This window comes from Aplysia californica, unplaced genomic scaffold, assembly GCF_000002075.1.
Source record: "Aplysia californica isolate F4 #8 unplaced genomic scaffold, AplCal3.0 scaffold00249, whole genome shotgun sequence".
NCBI classification, from domain to species: Eukaryota; Metazoa; Mollusca; class Gastropoda; order Aplysiida; family Aplysiidae; genus Aplysia; species Aplysia californica.
The window spans coordinates 740,777-762,087 of NW_004797519.1; the positions used below are offsets into that span (position 1 = coordinate 740,777).

At 41.2% G+C, this 21,311-nt stretch overlaps 2 protein-coding genes across 2 annotated transcripts in view; one reads left to right on the plus strand and one right to left on the minus strand.

Moving 5' to 3' along the window:
• Positions 1–10,797, minus strand: part of LOC101859489 (adenylosuccinate lyase) — a gene marked incomplete in the record, with an annotated part of 36,469 nt that extends 25,672 nt beyond the window's left edge. Inside the window, 6 exon segments of the mRNA XM_013083694.2 lie at positions 2,829–2,919; positions 3,994–4,212; positions 5,713–5,792; positions 7,704–7,748; positions 8,531–8,734; positions 10,550–10,797. Of these exon segments, the coding sequence (XP_012939148.1) occupies positions 2,829–2,919; positions 3,994–4,212; positions 5,713–5,792; positions 7,704–7,748; positions 8,531–8,734; positions 10,550–10,705 (795 nt within the window).
• Positions 10,798–12,016: 1,219 nt separating this feature from the next.
• The window catches only part of LOC101862044 (tyrosine-protein phosphatase non-receptor type 13), a gene marked incomplete at its 3' end in the record, with an annotated part of 44,141 nt that continues 34,846 nt past the window's right edge, over positions 12,017–21,311 (plus strand). Inside the window, 5 exon segments of the mRNA XM_035970301.1 lie at positions 12,017–12,140; positions 17,495–17,656; positions 18,663–18,841; positions 19,545–19,610; positions 20,172–20,264. Of these exon segments, the coding sequence (XP_035826194.1) occupies positions 17,524–17,656; positions 18,663–18,841; positions 19,545–19,610; positions 20,172–20,264 (471 nt within the window).

Genomic DNA, 21,311 nt, shown 5'->3' on the forward strand with positions numbered 1-21,311 from the left:
TATCAATACACACACACACACACACACACACGCACACACACACACACATATATGATATATATGATATATATATATATTCACATTTCAGAATACGAGTACTTTAGCAAATGAGTCAAAATTATGTTTCTTAAAACATACCGGTACTAATAAACATGTTAATGTGGGTTCAGACACTCGTGTTGTTTGCTTTGTAGCTTTGATGTACTTGAGTATTGTGCTCCCTTTTCCTCTTTAATTATTTCCCCCTTCTTCCTCTTATGTTCTTTCGCTTTTCCTCTTATGTTCTTTCCCCTGTGCGTTTCTTCCTTTTCCTCGTGTGTTTCTCCCTTTCCCTCTTATGTTTCTCCCTTTTCCTCTTGTGTTTCTCCCTTATCCCTTGTGTTTCTCCCTTTTCCTCTTATGTTTCTCCCTATTTCTCTTGTTTTTCTTCCTTTTCCTGTTATCTTTATCATCTCTTGTACTGGATTTTTTCCCCTCACGCGTCTTGCTCTCTTGATTTTCTCCCTCTTCCTCTAGTATTTTTCCCTCTTGCATTTCTCCCTTTTCCTCTTGTATTTTTCCCTCTCGCATTTCTCCTTTTTCCTCTTTACGTTTTCCCCTCTTCCATTTCTCCTTTTCCTCTTGTACTTTTCCGTCTTGTTTCTCTCTCTCTCTTCCTCTTGTGTTTTACTCTTGTATATTCCCCTTTTCCACTCGAGTACCACCTCTTTCCTCTTGTGTTTCTCTCTTCTCTTCTTGTTTATCCCATTTACTCTTCCGTTTCTCCTTTTCCCTATCGTTTTCCCCCTTGTATTTCTCCCTCTTGGCTCTGTTTGGTAAAGCTGTGACCTGACCTGTGTGCCCCTGTCGGGTTTGAGTTTGAGCCTCTTGAGTTTAATAAAAGAGAAGCACATTGACAAGATAGCAGTCACTTAGTGCCAGGGGAAAAAATGACGGGCAGTTGACTGAGAGAAACAAACCGTTGGAAAATAAAAAAATAGGACCGACCAGTAGTGCCTTCCAACTAACCATTAAACCGTACAGAAAAGCTGTAATGCACAGTGCACACTGCACACTGCAGCGTTTCATCAAAGCCCAATTTGATATGGTTTGATTCAGTTGAAGGTAGCCAAATTTTTCTTCAAGGAGAGGCAAAAGTAAACGCTGACACAATTTGATCAAATTATCCGAAATTAAACTGAATCGATTTTCTTGGACAGTATAGCCTCCTTTTTATGTAAACTGTGGCCAAAAGTCGTTCAGAAACTACAGTCCAATTCATTTATAACAGTCTCTGTTATTACAGGAACTTGGATATAACAGTTGTAAATCAAACCCCCATTTATTTTCTCTATAAGTGTAAGTAATATGAACCAGGCTACAACAGGGTTCAATTTGGACAGACTCGATATAACAGTAATCTTGCAGCGCTTGAACTTGCTTTCGATCCGTCAAATCCCAACCAAGACATTTCGCCTGTTTTTATGATCACGTGTCTAAACATAAGCTTTCAAACACATAGCCCCCCCCCGGCCATAGTGTTGGGGTCACTGATTGATTCCGTCTCAGTGTCAGCAACACAGCCCACTGGAAAAGGATCTGCGTTTATCGAATATTATGGTAAGCTGAATGTGCAATGGTACTGGTAGTTTCCTTTGATGGTAGTTTCCCTTGATGGTAGTTTCCCTTGATAACGGTTATAACAGGACTCGCTTATAACAAGGAAAAACTGTGGCGTCGGTGGCCTAGTGGTAAGGCTCTCGGACTTGCAATCATAAGGTCATGGGTTCGAATCCCGTCAGGGGCCCAACGTTGTGTCCTTGGGAAAGGCACTTTACACGGATTTCCCTCACTTCACCCAGGTGGGAATGGGTACCCGGCTATAGACAGCGAAAGATCTTGTCAGTTTGTTAGTGTTTGAGCGCTTAATCAGCTGCTTGCACTGTATGCTTCCCGGGAAGCTGAAAATGTTTCGGAATGTTCCATGGTCTGCTGGGGTAATAATATAGTGTAAAGTGTATAGAGCCTGCTGTTGAGCGGGGATATGCGCTATGCAAATGCTATTTATTATTATTATTATTATTATTATTAAAATCTGTTGCTCCCATCTGTCCTGTTATATGCCAGTTTGACTGTACTACACGTTACATGACATGGCAAGGGTCAGATCTTTTGTTTATGCCCAGAATACGTAGGACCCTAATTAGTAATAGACTTATGGATCAGATTTGATGAAAAAAGCAGGGTTTTTTTTGGGGGGTGGGGGGTGGGGGGGGATTTAAAGTTCAGTTTTAGAAAGAATTATAGAGCACTTACAACACAAATAGGTCATACAGGTGCCAAAAACTACAGGTGTTACTAAAAAATAACGAACACGGAAAAGAAGAAAAAGGACAATGAATGTTTGATAGGAATGAAAGACGCAAACCACATCACAGCGCCCGTCAATCTCCCTAAAAGCAGAGGTCTATCTGACACGGTGCGCACCGGCCGACACCATTTCCTTACCCAACCAAATCTGATCAGATCAGGCAGGTCGAGTTCATGGGACTAATGAGCATCTGTTCTTAGGTACAACACTATTACTAATTTGGTTGCAATAATCGATTTAAAAAAAAATTAATTAAAATAGCAATGGTGAATAACCAATAGACAAAAAAAAAAATTAAATAAATTTTGAAATGAAAGATCGAAAAAAACATACAATAAACCTTGCAATAATAGCTAGATCGAATAAACTTTGAAAACAATTTTAGAGCAAGAATTAATGTTCACCAAACCCCCCCCCCCTACATGTAACAATAGAAAAAAAGGGACGCAAAAAAATCAAAGGGCAAAAAACAGCCTACCTTATGCACAGTCGCGCCAAAGCTGGCCAGCACAGACAAGACATCCACATCAACTTTCCTTGGATATGTCTGTCCACAGATAATGTAATGGCTGAAATACAGAAAAAGAAAAAGTATTGTACAATGACGACAGTCGTTTCAAAGCAGCCTTCACTTGCTCCATAACCAGCCACCTCCTACTGAAAATAAGCTTTTTTGCACAAGTATCAATAAAAAAAAAATTAGCAGAAGACTTTCGGAAAACCTGGTCAATTTTCAGAAAAAAAATTACAATCTGCCACTTGCAAGGAACTGGTATCAAAACGACAACACATGCAACTTGCCAGGTGCTACAGAAATGACACATTAAATTTGTATGTTTGTTTTAGTAGAGGTTTTACGGCGCTCGCAACCACATAAGGTCATATGAGCGCCAAGGGGTGGATGTCAACCGAGAAGTCCTTAAATGGAATCAGGCTTACTCTGCTCAACTCTCCAGCTTCAACAGCACAAAGTCTGTTTCGACTATCAAGGCACCCCGGAAATAGCGGGTCACAAGAGTGTGACAAACATACAAAAGAAGTAGAGTAAAAATGACGATAGTAAGGACTAAAAAAGAAAAAGCAGCAGTTCCCTGTTGCAGTTCAGGCAGTTATGAGCATGACATTGATGAATCAGCCTATTTACAATTGCAATTCTACTGTGCATAAGAACTCGAGATGTTAATGTCCCCCCCTTTGGGAATGGCCTAAAGACACTTCAGTCTGTAGCACCACCCTGGGGGGTTATATTAAATTTGTGAGGTGCGATAAAAGGTAAATTTTCAAAAAGCAATCAAGACCAGAAGACCAAAAACATTAAATTAAAAAAAGAATTCCTGCTGTCCTTTCAAAAACTCTTCCATATAATGATTGAAACCATTTTGTAACTACAGCCCTAAGAACATGTAAATGTCCCCCCTTTGGGAATGGCCTAAAGACACTTCAGTCAGTAGCATCATCCCGGGAGGTGGCTAGTGATGAAATAATGAACAACATAAATCACAGTACATCAAATAATGGACAATGCACAATATGTTACAGGATGATATACAGCGGACAACACACAATACGTGATGACATCGTGGATAACACACGCTGGTGGTACAGCACAAAGGAGAGAACATAATTTTACACAAACAGCTCACTTCTTGAAACCGGCCATTTCAGTGACCATATCGTCCAGACGCTCCACTTTGGCCGCATCCCCTTCAAACAGTGACAGGAAGCTGGCCTGCGTGCCTGTGGTGCCCTTGACCCCGCGGAAGCGCAGGTCGCGGGCCAGACGCTCCAGGCTGGTGAGATCGGTCAGCAGGTCCTGGGCCCAGATGCAAGCTCTCTTGCCCACAGTGGACACTTGAGCAGCTCTGTTGAGTAAGTGGGAGTAGAAAGGAAGAGATTAGGGAGGGTAGAATGGGAGAGATTAGGGAGGAGGTGGGAGAGACGAGGGGTGAAGAGAGAGAGGAGGGGGGAAGAGAGGGTGGTAGAGAGGTAGCAGCAGGAGTATGGGGTAGGGGAGAGAGATGAGATGGGGGAAGAGGAAAGAAGAAATGGGTGAGATGGGGGAGAGGAGAGAGATGTAGAGGGGAGAGGGGAGGTGGGAGTAGATGGAAGGCATGGAGGGAGGGGAAAAAGGGAGAGAAAAGCTTGATAGATCTCACACATCGCACTAAGAGATACCAACATAAGAGGTTGGTGAAGCCGACACAAAAGGTTGGAGACACTCACTGAAAATGTGAGACTATAATTTAGTTTAAGTAAGTTCAACAGCACTTGCAACACAATTAGGTCGTGTAAGTTACAAAGATTAGAGGTGTTACTAGAAAGTAACATACAAAGAAAAGAAAGAGGAGAGAGGAGGGCAATAGATGTACGGTAGGAAAGAAGGAGGCAAACCACAACAGAGCACTGCCAACCACTTCTACGACAAACAGAAACTGACTACTGACAGAGGATGAAGCAGATTTCAGATGTAGAAGGACTGTGTGATGTAGGAAATACTTACTGTGTAGTGTTGGAGTGTGCGATGTAGGAGATATTTACTGTGTGATGCACAGGATACTGACTGAGTGATGTACGAGTTACTGACTGTGTGATGTAGGAAATACTGACTGTGTGATGTAGGAAATACTGACTGTGTGATGTAGGAAATACTGACTGTGTGATGTAGGAAATACAGACTGTGATGTAGGAGACACTGACTGTGTGATGTAGGAAATACTGACTGTGTGATGTAGGAAATACTGGCTGTATGATGTAGGAAATACAGACTGTGATGTAGGAGACACTGACTGTGTGATGTAGGAAATACTGACTGTGTGATGTAGGAGATACTGACTGTGTGGTGCAGGAGTTACTGACTGTGTGGTGTTGGAACCGTGTGATGTAGGAGATACTGACTGTGTGATGTAGGAGATACTGACTGTGTGATGTAGGAGTGTGTGAGTAGGAGATCATGATCGTGTGATGCTCAGGATACTGACTGTGTGAGGTAGGAGATACTGACTGTGTGATGTAGGAAATACTGACTGTGATGTAGGAGATACTGACTGTGTGATGTAGGTCGAGATGTTGACTGTGATGTAAGTTGGAGTTACTGACTGTGTGGTGTTGGAGTATGTGATATAGGAGATATTGACTGTGTGATGCACAGGATACTGACTGAGTGATGTATGAGTTACTGACTGTGTGGAGTTGGAGTTACTGTGTGGTGGAGATACTGATTGTGTGATGTTCTGACAGTGTGATGTAGGAAAGAGTAGGAAATACTGACTATGTGGTGTAGGAGATACAGACTGTGTGGAGTAGTAATTACCGACTGCGGATACTGTAGATGTAGGACTGACTGAAGCATACATAAGACTTACTGTAGATGGGTGTAGGAGAGGCACGGCAAGGACTTGTGCTTTTCTGCAAACTTGGCCAGTTGGTCCACACACGAGGCCACCTGAGTCAACACAATACAAACAGTGCGCCATGACATTGTTTAGTTTTAGTTTTAGTAAGAGTTTTACGGCACTTGCAACACAATAAAGTCATATAAAAAATAAGTGCCGAAGATTAGAGGAGTCACAAGAGAGTAACAAACACAAAAAAGAAGGAGGGTAGATAAGGACGATAGATGTCTGATAGGAAAGAAGAAGCAAACCACACCAGAGCGCCTGCCAACCACCCACTCATGACATCGTTAACAACACACATCATTGTGGAATCAGTGGTCTAATGGTTAGGCTGTCGGTCTCATTACTGCTGAAAGGTGATAGGTTCGCACTCCATTAGATAAGGGCCCAACGTTGTGTCCTTGGGAAGCGCACTTTACACAAAATTTCCTAACTTTACCCGCGTGGGAAATGGGCACCTGGCTATAGGCCGTGAAAGATCTAGCCAATTTGCAGTTGTTTCAGCACTAAATCAGCGGCTTGCATTGTATGCTACCCCAGAGGCCAAGAATGTTTGAAAGGGAAATAAGGACGATAGGTGTTTGATAGGAAAGAAGAAGCAAACCACACCATAGCACCCGCCAACCATCCACATGTGCTGTATGGATACTATTATTATTATTATTTTCCAGAAATATTGGACAACAACACAGGGTATGGGTACATGAAAAAGTACACAACACCCAACACAGCTCATGAGACAGCAGACAACAAAACACAGTACACAATATAGTGGACTATGTGCAATACAGTACAAAAAATACTGGACAACTCACACAGCACAGGATATAATAAGCAACAAGCATCAAAAAAATTAATTAAATACCTTAAACATTTTTCAGCTTCATTGATTTGGTGTTTCAAAAGAGCAAACATAAGCTGACAAACACAGCAGATGGGGAATAGTAAAGTAAGACATCCCAGCACAACCCTCCAACCACTGCTAGAGGGTAAGAGGTTAAGGTTTTTGTTTGTTTTAGTAGAGGTTTTTACGGCCCTCGCAACTGCAAGAGTGTGAAAACATACAAAAGAAGTAGAGGAAAATGACGACAGTAAGGATTTACCGATTAGGAAAGAAAAAGCAGCAGTTCCCTGTTGTAGTTCAGGCACAGTTGTGAGCATGGCATTGTTGGATCAGCCTATTTAAAATTCTACTGTGCATTAGAACGAGAAATGTCCCCCTTTGGGAATGGCCTAAAGACACTTCAGTAAGTGGCACTGCCCCGGGGGGTGCTGCTAGGTTTAGGTTACCAGCTTTGTCCATGAAAGAAAAACAGTATCCATTTAATCACAAAGAAAACTTTGACAATGCTTCTTCTCTAAGTAGGGCTCCCCCACCAGCTTTGCCACTACAAAGTTCTCTGGAAAACAAGCTATATATATCAGAGGAACGAATAAAATGTTGAATTTTTTTAAAAAGTCTACTACGAAGTTCGCAACCGCATAAGGTCATATGATTAATAAACATGTGCAGTTAGGAGGAAATTTTGAATTTTGCTCGGGTGGTGGCTGGAGTCTACTCTTCTCGATTTTGGACCACCAAGGGATCTTTAACGTGTACAACTTGCACATTATGTGACCTCCGAGATTCTAGGTGTTAGATCTTACCTATCGTAAAATCAGAGGTGTGGCTGAAAGACAGCAGTAAGAAGGAGCCAAGGAGTAGCAGTAGAAAGGCTGTAGAAAGAGTCAGGAGCCCAGAGGAGGGGCAAAGGAGGTGAGGGGGAGGGGGCAGAAAGTGGAGAGAGAAGGAAAGGAGGAGAAAGGAGAACATTTTAGAGAAGAAAATTTTTTTCGATATCGGGAAACGAACCCAGGATCTATTGAATAAGAGGCGAACACCGTAACTTCTAAACCACGAGAGACCCATAATGATTGAATTAAAGAGAACTATTATAATGAAGAAAATAAAGACCAACCTTAGGCTTCAGGATGTCTAGACCATCACGCAGAACAATCAGGTCCTGGAAAAACCCCCACAAAAGACACAACATGAAAAGATGAAAAAATATGACACGACTACCTAAATGTGACTTCGTTCATAGCCATTTCAGCTACCTTCTACTGTCCATTTCACTGGTCAAGATACCCATCACACTGGATAAAATTATTACGCAAATAATCTTTCAACAGTTTTGGCACAACAGACAATTCAAAATTTATATAACCAAGTATAGTATCTGCCTCTGGCAACATTCAAAGAAAAATATTTTTCTAAACATTATTTCTCCAAATAGCAATTATATAAAAATTTAAAAAATATCCTGTCACAAAAGAAAGCCCCCCAAAAACCTGAGGAATTGGCCAAAATTATTCTGAAAAGCAGTTCCAGGTGAATAACTCTATCTACTCTTTAATCTTTGTTATTTTATAATAACTCAAGTTTGTCTTTAATGTTCCTCACCCAATAACACTCAAGTTTCCGGAACATTTCGATTTTCGCATCAACTGTATTTCTTTTTATTTCCGACCCAAATAACATATATTAAAAAAATATTCTATAACTTTAGAAAATATGGGGTTCTTGAATATTTCTGACACAACAATGGCATTCTTTTCCTGATTTCTTTCCTAATAACAAAGTCATTACTTGATAGCAGAAAAAAGGAGTTTCTTGATTATTTCTAAATATATATATATATTTTTAAAAATATAAATGGAATTACATTCCTTGATTGAACATTTCTTCTCTGATACAAACAAAGACACACTCAACTTTTTCTAAGACACCGAGAGCATAGCCTACCGTGTTATCCCCGACATAGCATGAAGTGGCCCCTAAATGAATGATAGAAGCAGCTTTAGGGCAAACAGCTCCGAAGGTATGTACGTGCGCCATGACATCATGCCGGAACTTCTTTTCCTCCTTGGCAGCCATTTTGAAGTCTATGTTCTCAATGTTCTGCTCCATCTCCTCAATTTGCTCATCTGTTATCTGTAATCCAAGAGCCTCAAAAAAAAAAAAAAAAAAAAGAAAAGAAAAAAACAGACATTAAGCCAAACACCTATAAAAGTTTGCACAAGAAAAAGGAATAGGAAATTAGTTCTAGTTTTTTTAGTTGGAGTAAAAAACGAAGCATGTCCACATGATACAATACAATCATTTTAAAAAGAAAGATTAAGACAGGCAGAAAGAGGGAAAGAAAGAAAAAAAAGTAGCCTACAACCTATCAGTGGCACCCCAACCCCCTCCCCCCCCCCCCCACACCACTTTCTGGAAAATAAGTAGACAAACATACTTGACCTCCTGTTAGCAACTCAAGTCAACTAACTGTGCCGTCACACATGCAGCTGTTTAGCCTGGAGACTTAGATCTAGAGAGGCTTTCAATTTGTCAAATGAGTCCCGATGTAGCTCTTCGCTTGTTTATGTCCCATTTTATGTATATGACTATCTAAATGTTGTCATTAAAGATTAATCATATTAATAATTAACATATCTCTAGATCTAGATTTCTAGAGAATACTTTTTAATTTTAATTTTTTAACGCAGTGGCTACGTTCATGGCGCCGTGAATGTAGTCTGCAGGCTATGTTCACGGCGCCCTGAAAGCAGTTTGCATGCGCTGTTGAGGCTACGGTCACGGCACTTAAGCTTCGTTTGAGGGGAGCGTCCACTGCCGGTTTGAGTCAGTGACGACAGTGACGTATTTAGTATTTTGGCCAGCTTCAAGTGTTCCATCCCATGAGATGAAGGAAAACGAAGTGCCCTTACCGAATTAAAGTCGGGATACCGGATATATGGAAAATTGGATAAGGTAATGGGAAACAAGAGGCCAGAGATGGGAAACAGAAGGTGGGATTTGGAAGATGGGACTGGTCATAAAACGTGTACAATAATGACTGTATTGCACCGGATCAGCCTGGGAACCGACGCAGAGAGAAAATGATAGGAATCAATTATCATAGGTCTTATTACAATAACAAACACCCTCTGTCTCTCTCTTTTTCTGTCTGTCTTTCCTCTTTCTCTTTCTTCCCCTCCCCTCCCTTCTCTCTCTCTATTTTACTCTGTCTCTGTCAGTCTGTCTCTCCCTCCCTCTTTCCCCCCCCCCCAACCTTTTTTTTTTTTCCCCCAACCTTTTTTTTTTTTTTCTCCCCCCACCCTCTCTCTCTGAATCTCTCACACACACACACTGCCTGCAGACAAAATTGCACGCTTTCAACTCGAGAGCGCTGGAACGTTCGTTTACACTCGTAACAGGCCGTCACACGACAAGGTCGCGCCCAAGTCTCGCCCGGACGCGAGATAGATCTAGGGCAATTGAAACATCTTGGTAGGCGTGTATACATTTTTGTCACAGGCCCTAAGCCTAATTGCTTTGTTGCGTAATTGAGAGTTTGTCATTTTCCCTTTCACTGGCGAGCTCTGAGCCAGAGCTCAGTGTTAGGGAAAACGACGATTGGTCGATCGGTCAAGGATCACTGCTTCGTTTTCCTTCATCTCATGGGATGGAACGCTAGAAGCAGGTCAAAATATTTAATAATATGTCACTGTCGTCACTGACTAAACCGGCTAATTACTTAAACCGGCAGAGGTCGCTTCGTCTAAACGAGGCTTGAGTGCCGTGAACGTAGCCTCAACAGCGCCTGCAAACTGCATTCCGGCGCCGTGAACTTAGCCTGCCAACTACGGTCATGGCGCCGTGAACGTAGCCTGCAGACTACGTTCATGGGTAGACAGCACTGCGATTTTCCTTTTATTAATATAATATTAAAAACAATAACAAGCAATCTCAATAGAAGTTCTGTAGATCTTTACATACCTTTTCTGCCTTAGCAAGGAAAAGCCATAGCTTCCTCCACGTTGAAAATTTCTTGAAATCACTGAAATTTTTTTTCATAGCATCGCTTGCATACCTTGAAGCTAAAGGTGTTCGGTAAATCAAATGTTCCGCGCTGATTTCCATGGGCGTCGCCATTTTCTTTCACTTTCAAGTTTCGCTTTCTCGCTAAGTCTGTCGTTTCCCACGCCCACGTCTTGATTGGCTATTGTCAGATTTCTTTTAGAAGAGAAGAAAAACGGAGGGAGGATGAGGTGAAGATGAAAAGACAGGGAGCTGCCTTCGATTGTGAAAGCTGAGATGGACATTTTAAAATTTGATTGATACAAAATCTTTAATGTTTTATTATCCTCATCGTATGATTAAGATCGACAGACTCTCGATCTTATGGACAGACATAAAATTACAAGTCCATATTGGCATAATTTTCCTCTCGCATCTCGGATTCAGTTCCGGTGTTAACCTACTTTCATTTCTTGAATTATTTCCCGTTCCGATGTTTAAATTGCCCAGATTGGTTGCATCTGGCCACAGAATTCTACACTTAGCGTAGGCTAGAATTCTGTGCATCTGGCACACCTTTTAATGAGGCATTACCGAGATTAAATTGATTAAACGTATCCGTCAATATTATCAGTTAGCTAATCTAGTTAAGAAAATAGATAGCTTGAAAGTAAAATGGCAAAAATGAGCTCCGAAGACATTTTGTAATTTTAAATAAATAATTGTCCGAATGACACTCAGATAAGCGTCTAATTCGGATTTGCCCATAGGTGAATATCCATACAAACAACAAAACAAACGTTAGCTTAGGGCTAGCGGCCATCTTTCTTGGCAGGCAAAAAATGCATTTCGTGTAAGTGTGAAAGCACAAACATTAAAACATAATCGATCCCTCTGTTGTTGTTGTTTTGTTTCGGCTTACTGACAGGTTGGAGGTGAACACAGAAAAATGCATGTTCCATGAAATAAAAGTGCGTGACCAGGCAGTTGAGAATATAGTGGGGTACGTGGATCGACACATTCATTATTATAATAACTCGAGGCTAAAATTAAAATAAAAAGCAGATTAATAAATCAAATCAAATGTGTCTGAATACGCCAGAGGTTGGTGGACTCAATTTTGTCTGTTACACTTTATTCCATCTCTTGACTACGACCGCAAATCATGAATGGAAAATGGGAAACGTGGGAAGCTTTCCCTCTATTCATAAGTTCATATTGTTCATTTCTGAAAAGTGGATTTCATTTATCTTCAAAGACTGGTAGATTAGGCAGAGCTCTAGTGTTTAGATTACGTAACTATATTGAATTTGGTCTCAGCTATGTAAGCTATTTTCATTTGTGTCGCCAGCGGTTTAGGGCGCTGCATTTCCGACGCACCTTTACTTCAGTCTATAATATGATGGTCTGTGAAATGATGCCAATGATGGCTGATTTTATGAAAAATCTGGAACTGGAACTCGGGGAAAATGGCGGAAGTAACTTAGCCCTAATGAATGAATTTTCGACGTAACCCTGCTTCACCTCTTGTATTTCTTTCGACTGACTTCCCTGTTCTTGATTAAAATTTGTAAGTATATGTAAAGTCTAACCAAAGTTATTTCAGTAGTTCAAGACCGTTTGACTCTTGTTGGTAAATGTTAACATAGCTAAACTCGACCCAAAATCCTCACACCTGAATTCTGAATTATCGGGCACTTCCTGATTGTCCTGAACTTGAACATCTAGATATTTAGTTTCTAGATCTAGTATACATCTAGATTCTAGCTGATCTACAGTCTAGATTGCTAGACTAGAGGGCTGGATTGTACTTAACCGGACCACCCGTCTGGGCCCACGATTACTATGCGTGCCTACCTAGCCTAATTAGTAATTACGCATTCACAGTTCTCTACTCTAGAGCGCAAGCCAGCGGTGAGGCGAGGTGAGCGAGAGGACAAGAGGTGGTGGTTGAGGATGGGTAGGGCCAGGGGATTTAACTTCGGTGATGTATAATAACAACACACAGTGTGGAGCGGGGGGGGGGGGGGGGGGGGGGTTCAGGGGGGGCAACAATAATTTTAAAAAAAATGCATGTACACATAATATAATATGCAAAACAATAACATGAGCGGACCATGGCGCTAAAGACTAAGTGGACAATTGGGGTACTCGGAGTTGGAACAGGCCGAGGCGCGAGCAGGACCGAGGGGGTTGCAATTATGCAAATGAGCTCTCGTGCACATCTCTCGCCCTCCATTGTACTTTGCCGGACCACAGATTCGCGATCAAAGAAAAATAGGCCTAGTGAACAGCGTGATTAGATTGACCAATTAGCGTCAAGGTATCCAGGGTCGTGGGTCTAAGGGCACGGTGGCACGGTCGTGATGACTGAAAAGAAAAACCCGGTAAGAGACATCAGTCGGTAATTGGCAGTCAAAGGGTGAGGACGCAGGAAAGTGAGTAGGAGAGTAAATAGGGGAGCTCTGAAAAAAAGAATTAACAGACCACTAGGCACCAGGGGCGCCATAATGAAAGTAGTCCCGACCTCGTGGTTACAGGTGGTCCGGTAAAGTACAATCTTACCGACTAGAGATTATTGACCTAGCTCTTGCAGCAGACGACCTGGCCAGGTTCAGGTACGGCCACCAACTCCTCACTCTACAACTTAAGAATCTGGGTCCCGTCTGTTTAGACTTGGCTTCATCCACACGGAGCACTGAATATCGATACATTTAAATATTCGGTATCGATATTTTATCAGTTCTAAATATTCGGTATCGATATTTTATCAGTAGATCTAGATCTAGATTCTAGCCGACAAAATGAGCAGTAAAATTTCACTTATAGGCCAGGGGGGTTTCAGGGGGGCTTCCCTGACCTAACAAAAACAAGGGTGGGGGGGGGTTCAGGGGGGGCATGCCCCCTGAATTTGACCATAATTTGATGTTTTGCAATTAGGTTTGATTTAATAGGCTATCCCTCCACACAGGCTAGAACTATCTGCATGCGCATTTAAAAAAGTAATCGCTTAGAACCAGAAGTAATCATTGGTGGGGTCAAAACTATAGTATCCCCAAACGGGACCCAGATTCTTAACTCTTGTCCTGCGTCTGTTCTGAGATGCGAATCTTATCAGCAACTGATTACGTCGGACGTTCTGGGCAGGCCGCCGGGGTCACTCAGTGTGTACTGTTGGTATACAGCGCGTGCGTGCTGGGAAACGTGTGTTTTCGCCATGAATATCCTCCCTGGGAGTGTTTTAATCGGTGATGAAAATAACGCTTAGCTTTCTATTTTTGTAAAGTGTTACAAACACTCATAAGCTGATAAGACATTACGAGTAGTTACGCCCTTTCGAACAACTTTTCATGACGCTCTTGTTGTTATGAATGACCTGAGGTTCGAAAGGGGATAAGTTACTATAGGTCAATTTCGGAATGTTTTGCACTCAACTTGTTCTTTCTACCTGCACAATGGTGTTCAAAACTATCAAACAAGCTTATTTTTTATCAGGTATCATTTCATACAAAATCAAGCTCATTTGAAAGATTTTGCATAGAAAAATGGAAGTCTTGTTTCCTGACTATCCTTTCGAGCTCCTCTTGTCTAAGTGGGGCAATTTCTTCTATAATTTCACTGGACGAACATCTAGAGCTACCAACTTGGCGTGTTTTGAATGAGAAGTGTACATGCCTCGATTACGAACCAACGCAGGTGGTTCTAGAAGAAGGCCACAAACGCACACAACTCAAACAGACTGACGCACACACACTTGACCGGCGTGAATGGGGATCCGACGCGGGACCCGAATTTCACGTGAGATGATGCTCGGCACGCGCATGCTGAGCCAGGGGCTAGACTGACTCGGGACCAGAATGCAGGCGAGGTGCCGAAATAGGCTTATCGGGCGACGTAAACCCGGCCCCCGCAGGACGAGGGTTAAGTAGTACCGTCCTCACAACCAACCATGTACTACAAAGTCAAGTAACAGAGTTTTGTCGGTAATTTTACAGTATTGGACCCATCTGGCAAAGAGGCATAAATTTGTGATTTTTCTGAAGTTTTTAGATGTGATATAGACGAATTTGACCATTAAAATCTCGGCACATCAACCTAAAAATGTGAAAAAATAAGGGGGCTTGACTATAACCCCCCCCCATTGGGATCCTATTATATTCTAATTCTAACGGTTTTAAAGGCGAAAAAGAAGATTAAACCCCCCCCCCCTAAAAAACACCTTATATTCTCTACCTTAATCGCGCTGCACTTTTCAATTATCAAAGAAAGAACCCTTGTTGTCGGAAACACTGAAACCACAATGTCTTCTTTTTTTGTCTCAGGAATCACAAAACTTCCTGCAGCGCCATAAACACTTATCCTCGCCTATATGCACTGCGTATTAGATCTAGGCCAACACTTCGGGCACACTACCTCCTTTCGTTAAACACCATGCAAACATACAAAATAACAGCTTTTCTGGTTGTCTTCATAGAATTTTGAGATGGCTTAGAAATAATTGAAGGTGCAGGACTGGCACAAATCCATGACATGACATAACTTTACCCAGACGAGGAGCAGCGTGAGAATGACGGTTAGACTAGAAGATTTCAAACGTAGAGAGGGAAACGATGAAAGCAAAGCACAGCAGACACTGTGAAATGCGCATGCGCAACAATTAATATATATGCTAAAGGTTAGAAGTCGTGTGAGCATGTGTATTCAAAAGGTTAGATGGCGCATGCTCATAGTCTATGACACGTGACTCGCCATGCAATCACATTGCTGTTTCCCAGTTTATTAGTACGCCAAGTTCGTGAAAATATAATACAATGCAGGTATCAATATCTCGCAGACGAGACATTTGCGACGGTTTTGAATATTATATTCGTTAATAACACACTCTAAAACCTACAAAAACCATTAACAAAGAAGTCAACATAAGTTGGGTCCAGTTCTGCAATAATACCGTTTTGTCCCTGAATCCGCCCCTCCCCTTGTCCCCCATCAGCTTTTGGATAATGTGTTACACCCGGTGCCCATGACGTGATGAGAGGATGGGATCGGGTCGATCGCCTGCCTGAAAACAAACGCGATTGTAGGCGACGAGTCGGCCGTTCGGTTTGTGCCACGATAGCCCCTCTGCGCCCTCAATCTGGTTGGCAAACCGACCAGACCTGATAGTGCCGGCAATAGTGCCAAAGGGCACCCGGTATTATCTTTTGTCAATCTCACTTGAAATAAGATTTAGGCCATGTCATGATGTGTGTCCACAAGATGGTTTTATTAGATTTAATTTTTTATGTAAATTATTGGATATCCAGATCTAATGTATTCTAAATATAATGTGTGGGTGCCTGGGAAAAACAAGGTACATTGCAATTGTTTTAACTGGCGTGTCAGAATGCTTTCAGTTCTCTACATTGAACTTTTAAAAATAAAGTCTTAATTTCTGGTGAAGTTATCAGTTATGAATGTTTAACAACTAGATTTATTCAGATTACTGTCTATTCAAAACAAAAAGGGGTTCATATTTTTCGTAAATTTTTGGGTTAGTTCTAGTCCATTATATATTTATTTATGATATTGCAGCTAGTACAGCAGTTACAAGTTCCTTCTGCTTTAAAAATCTAAATTTTTATGACATGATAAAAGAGAGGGAAGTAATATATAAAGTAAAGTAGTAAAGTGACTGAATTTGTACATATATGATGTTCCCAGGCTTCAAAATGAGGTCTACTACGCATTCAAAAGTCGAAACATAGAGAGGGAAAAAAACGGCCTTATTATGTTGTATTTGATATGGATTGGTGAACGAGGTATAATCAATTTTAAGGTAAAGAGAGTCAATAAAATGATCAGTTTAGAGGCTTACTGAATTTATAAATCTTGATGAAAAGTAAATGAGAGATGACCTACTGTGATGTCAATGATGCTGGAATTTTTTTTCACCGCAAGTTTGGTTTTTATCCCTTTCATTTGAGTTGTTGATCTCAGGGATACCTCGAACTTCTAAAACTAAAGAAACGGAGCTTTCCTTAGACACCAAATAGTAGGAAGGTTCTTTGTTCTTTAGGCAGAGGAGAAAAACAACAAAAATAAAACCATGTTTTTAGAGATGATGGGTTCTGACTTTTTTAAGGTTGTACACAATTCACTATAAACATTTGAGTAAAACTCAAAAGTTGGTCTCCAAAAGTGTGACTAAATTATGTGCTTCTCTTTACTCAAACAAACAAGCTCCAATTTTAACAAGTTTGAGAAAAATGAGATGAAAATCCATTTATTATCTGTTTGTTTTTTAAATTAAAAAATCGCCCGGCATTCGAATGGCTCTGCCCCACTTCGAATCTAAGCTGTGAATAGTGAAAAAAAACCCCAACATGACTCATGTCGAAAAGTAAAGTCGAAGATGGGCACAGCTCAAGTCAACTGTGTTGAAATTGTTAAATGCTCTAACCGTGTTAGTAATTGTAATTACTTGAAAATTTTTCAGCACGCACACAAAAAACGCTTGCCTTATATGTTTATGATGACTTATATCATGTACTATTTTTACTGCTTGGTGGTCCCTGATTTTTGTTAGGACTCAAAGAGTGATCTGAGCCACAGTTTTGGAACTAAAAATAGTGGACTTTTTCCTCCAGCTACACAGAAGGAGCACCATAAAGCACAACACTTTGTTGTCCGGGTGGTTAGCAGGTGCTCTGGTGTGGTTTCTCCTTCTTTCCTATCGAACATCTATTGTCCTGTTCTTCTCTCCTTCTTTTTTGTGTTTGTTACTCTGTTGTAACACCTCTAGAGTCTTCGGCACTTATATGACCTTTTATTGTGTTGCAAGTGCGGTAAAAGTGTTACTACCCCCCCCAAAAAAACAAAACAACAACCAGTGGATGTGTGTGTGGTAACTGTTGTGTTATTCCTGATATTCTTGTTTGTGTCCAGCGTGTGTCGCACAGAGCGGTGTAGTAAATATGCCGAGCCTGACGTGCCTGCCACTGAGTGTGTCGGAGGTGCTGGAGGCACGGCGAGGCCCACTCAAGGAGCTGGAGATATGGGCCCTCTTGTGCCAGTGTGCGGAGACGCTGCAAGATCTGGTGATCAAAGGTAACCTTGGATATCTGTCTATCTGCATGTTCGTCTCTCAGTCTGTCTGTCTGCCTGTCTGTCCTGCCTGTCTGTGTGTCTGTCTGCCTGTCTGTCTTGTCTATCCTGTCAGTCTGCCCTGTTGATCTATCTGTCTCTTGTTCAAATGTGCTGTGCCACTACAAGACCTTTAAAGCTAATCAAAGGCCTTTCTTTTGGGCGATCTCTTTTCCCTCATGCTACTGCGTTCATCTGTCTGAGATTTGCCTTCAGGTATTGTGTTCAAGTGAATCTCAGCATTCCTCTCTTCCTCCTTTTTTAGGGGGTTTCCATTGTAGGCTTTGCTTAGTCACATCATTGTGGGCTGGCTTCTCCTAAGAGAGTGTGCCAAATCCATGACTATCTTCTTTTCTTGAACTCACGGCCAATTGGTTGTTTTTCAATTTTCCTCCATAAAATGACATTTTTTTATGGTATCCGGCCAGTGGATGTTTCGTTGTGTTGCGAATCAAATTTAGTGGGGACGATTGCCTAGTTGTTCATGTCAGGCTCTCGGACCCACAACTGTAAGGTCGCAAGTTCGAATCCTATCAGGGGCAAGACATTGTGTCCTTGGGAAAGGCACTTTACACGAATTTTCCTCACTTCATCCCGGCGGAAATGTGTACCCAGCTATTGACAGTGAAAGATCTCGTGAGTGTGTTACTAGTGTTTGAGCGCGTGAAATCTGCTGCTTGCACTGTATGCTTCCCGGGAAGTTGAGAATGTGTCTGAGTGTTCTTGGGTCTACTGGGATAATTATAATTGTAAAGCACATATAGAGCATTCTTTAGAGGGTGGATATATGAATGCAATTATCATTATTATTATTATTATTATTATTATTTTATTATTATTATTAAATTAGTTAGGTATGGTATATGTTCAAACCTTAGTGTCTGAAGCTCGTATGACCTTATGCAGTTGCAAGCGCCGTAAAACCTCTACTAAAACAAACAATTACCTTAGTGTGTTCTTGATCCGCCAGGTGAAGCAGGCAGTGACAACTTGTTCCGGTGTTTGGTGGCCCCCAACACTTTGATGGTGCGAGACAATGGCTCAGTGGCTCTTGCAGAAGCCTCGGAGAGCCTGCAAGGGTCCTTGTACATGGCCCCTGAGGTAGATGGGTACCCGCAGCAAGTGATGTCAGACACTGCCTTTGAAAAGGTGGGGGACCTCTCTGAATGTGTGCTTCTGTTTTTTTTACTCTCCCTCTCTGTCCCTCTCTCTCTGTCTGTTTCTCTCTCTTTCTCTCTCTTTCTCTCTCCCACCCTCCCTCCCTTTCTCTCCCTCTCTCTCTCTCTCTCTCTCTGTGTTTCTCTCTGTCTCTGTCTCTCTCTCTCTCTTTCTCTGCTTGTTTCTGTTACGTATACTCGGCTCACGTTCATATGTATGGACACACTCACCCTCTTAAGCATTCACACACTCACCCTCATAAGCATTCACACACACATACACACACAAACTCATACGCATGATGCATATATGAACATTCTCGCTCGTGCGCACACACACGATTGTAATTGTACACACACACACACACACACACACACACACACACACACACACACACACACATACACACACACACACACACTCACAGATTACACTGTACATCTGTCTTTAAGTATTGAAAAGTGGTTGTCTGGGCACTTTTTTATTTGCCTCTCTGCCTATTTGTCTGTCTGTTTGTCTGTCTACCTACCTGCTTGTGTGTTTGTTGTCTGTCAGTCGGGTGTACTGAAGGTTGAGTATGATGTTCTGTAATATTTGTTCTCTATTTGTTCGTCAGTCTATTTGTATGTCAGCTGAGTGGTACTGAGGATTGGGTATGGTGTTCTGACCGATTTGTTCTCTTTCTAACCACAAGGTGTTTGTCTACTCCCTTGGGCGCACCCTGCAAGTGGCCTCAGAGTTTGGACTAAAAGAGAATGAGGTAAAGTTACTCATATTTATTGTATGATTCAGTGGCGTCAGATGTGTGATATAATGTTCATGGAGGAGAGAGAGAGAAGGGGAGAGGGGGGGGGGGTTAGAGAATGCGGTTAAAGGTCATATATTTTCAATTGTTGATTGAGAGAAACAAAATGTTTATGTTGATTGCTATGTGTTTGACTTATGAACAGAACAAGGGTTAAAGGTCGTATATTTCTGGGTGCTGATTGAGAGGGAGAATAAGATCAGTTGTTGTGTATTTTTATTTGCTGATTGAGAGAATGAGGTCTCATGTCATGTATTTTAAGGCATTGATTGAGGGAGGGATAAAAATGTCTAATGTCATGTTTTCTAAGTACTGACTTGGGAAAAGATTGAGGTGAAATGTCATGTATTTAGGTATAATGTTGCATACTTTCAAGTGTTGATTGAGATAAAGAATAATGTAAAAATTTTACATATTTTCTTTTTTTATTTGATTGAGAGAAAGAATAAAGTAAAATGTTGCATGTTTTCTCTTGGTGTGAGAGAAAAAATGAGGTCAAATGTTCCATATTTTCAGGTGTTGAGCGTCAGCTTCGACCTGGACTCCCTCCTGCAGGCAATGACAGAGCCCAATGCTGCCCTACGTCTTGGCCTTATACACATCCTGGAGGTAAGGTTTGGCTTAATGGAGGCTTGGGTTTTTTGTGTTTTTGTTGTTGTTTTTTTGGTTTTTCATTTTGTTTGTTTTTTGTTCTGTTTTTGGTTTGTTGGCGAGGTAACATGTAGGGTTTATCATGGGCTGTACTATGTGGAGGCTTCTCTTTTTTAAAATTGTTTTTGTTGTTAGAAAATGTGGCCTAGAGGTGCGAAGCTCACCTCTTATGTCAAAGCTATTGGGTTCAAACCGTGTCAGTACCAGCAAGTCTAATTTTCTTTTCTTCTTCTTCTTCTCCTACTCCTTCTGCTCCTTATTTTTCCACCTCTTCCTCCTCTCTTCCTCTAAAAAAAAAAAAAAAATCTCCCTCCCTCACTCAGTCACCAAACTTCTTCTCCTCCACACCCCTGATCTACCCATTCATCTGTAAGATCGAGTACCTTGTTTTCTTGGATAAGGATGAAAAATCTTGGATGTCCTGTGTGCATGTTGTGCACATGAAAGATCCCTTGTTGATTGAAAGCTGTAGAAGAGAAGCCTGTTAGATTGCCACCTGAGCAAAATTTTAAAGTTCAAAATTCCCTACAATAAAAAGATATTCCTTTCACACCTGTAGATATAAAAAAAAGTACACCCTTGCCATTTAAAAAAATTCCAAACGTATGGACCATGTCTCTCCTTTGAAGCATATCAAGAAAGTCAAGATCTGAAGAGAGGAGAGTAGTAGTACTCGGGCAATCTTACTTTCTCCATATCTACCGCCCATGGACATCTGTGTCATGCATACTGTTTTTACATTGTCTGTCAAGACGCAAGAGGCCATAGAATGTTATTGTTGTTGTTTGGAAGTATTATGTAAGATTAATACATTACAAACCCTGCCTTGTTGCATAAGCTAGCAAGGTCTATAACTTGTCTTCCTCCCAGGATGTAAAAAGTCATCATTAGATCATGATGGCCAAATATCATTATTATTATTGTTATTTTTTATTTTATTACTATTATTTATTGTTGTTATTGTTGCTGTTGTTATTATTATCATGATTATTATTATTATTTGTC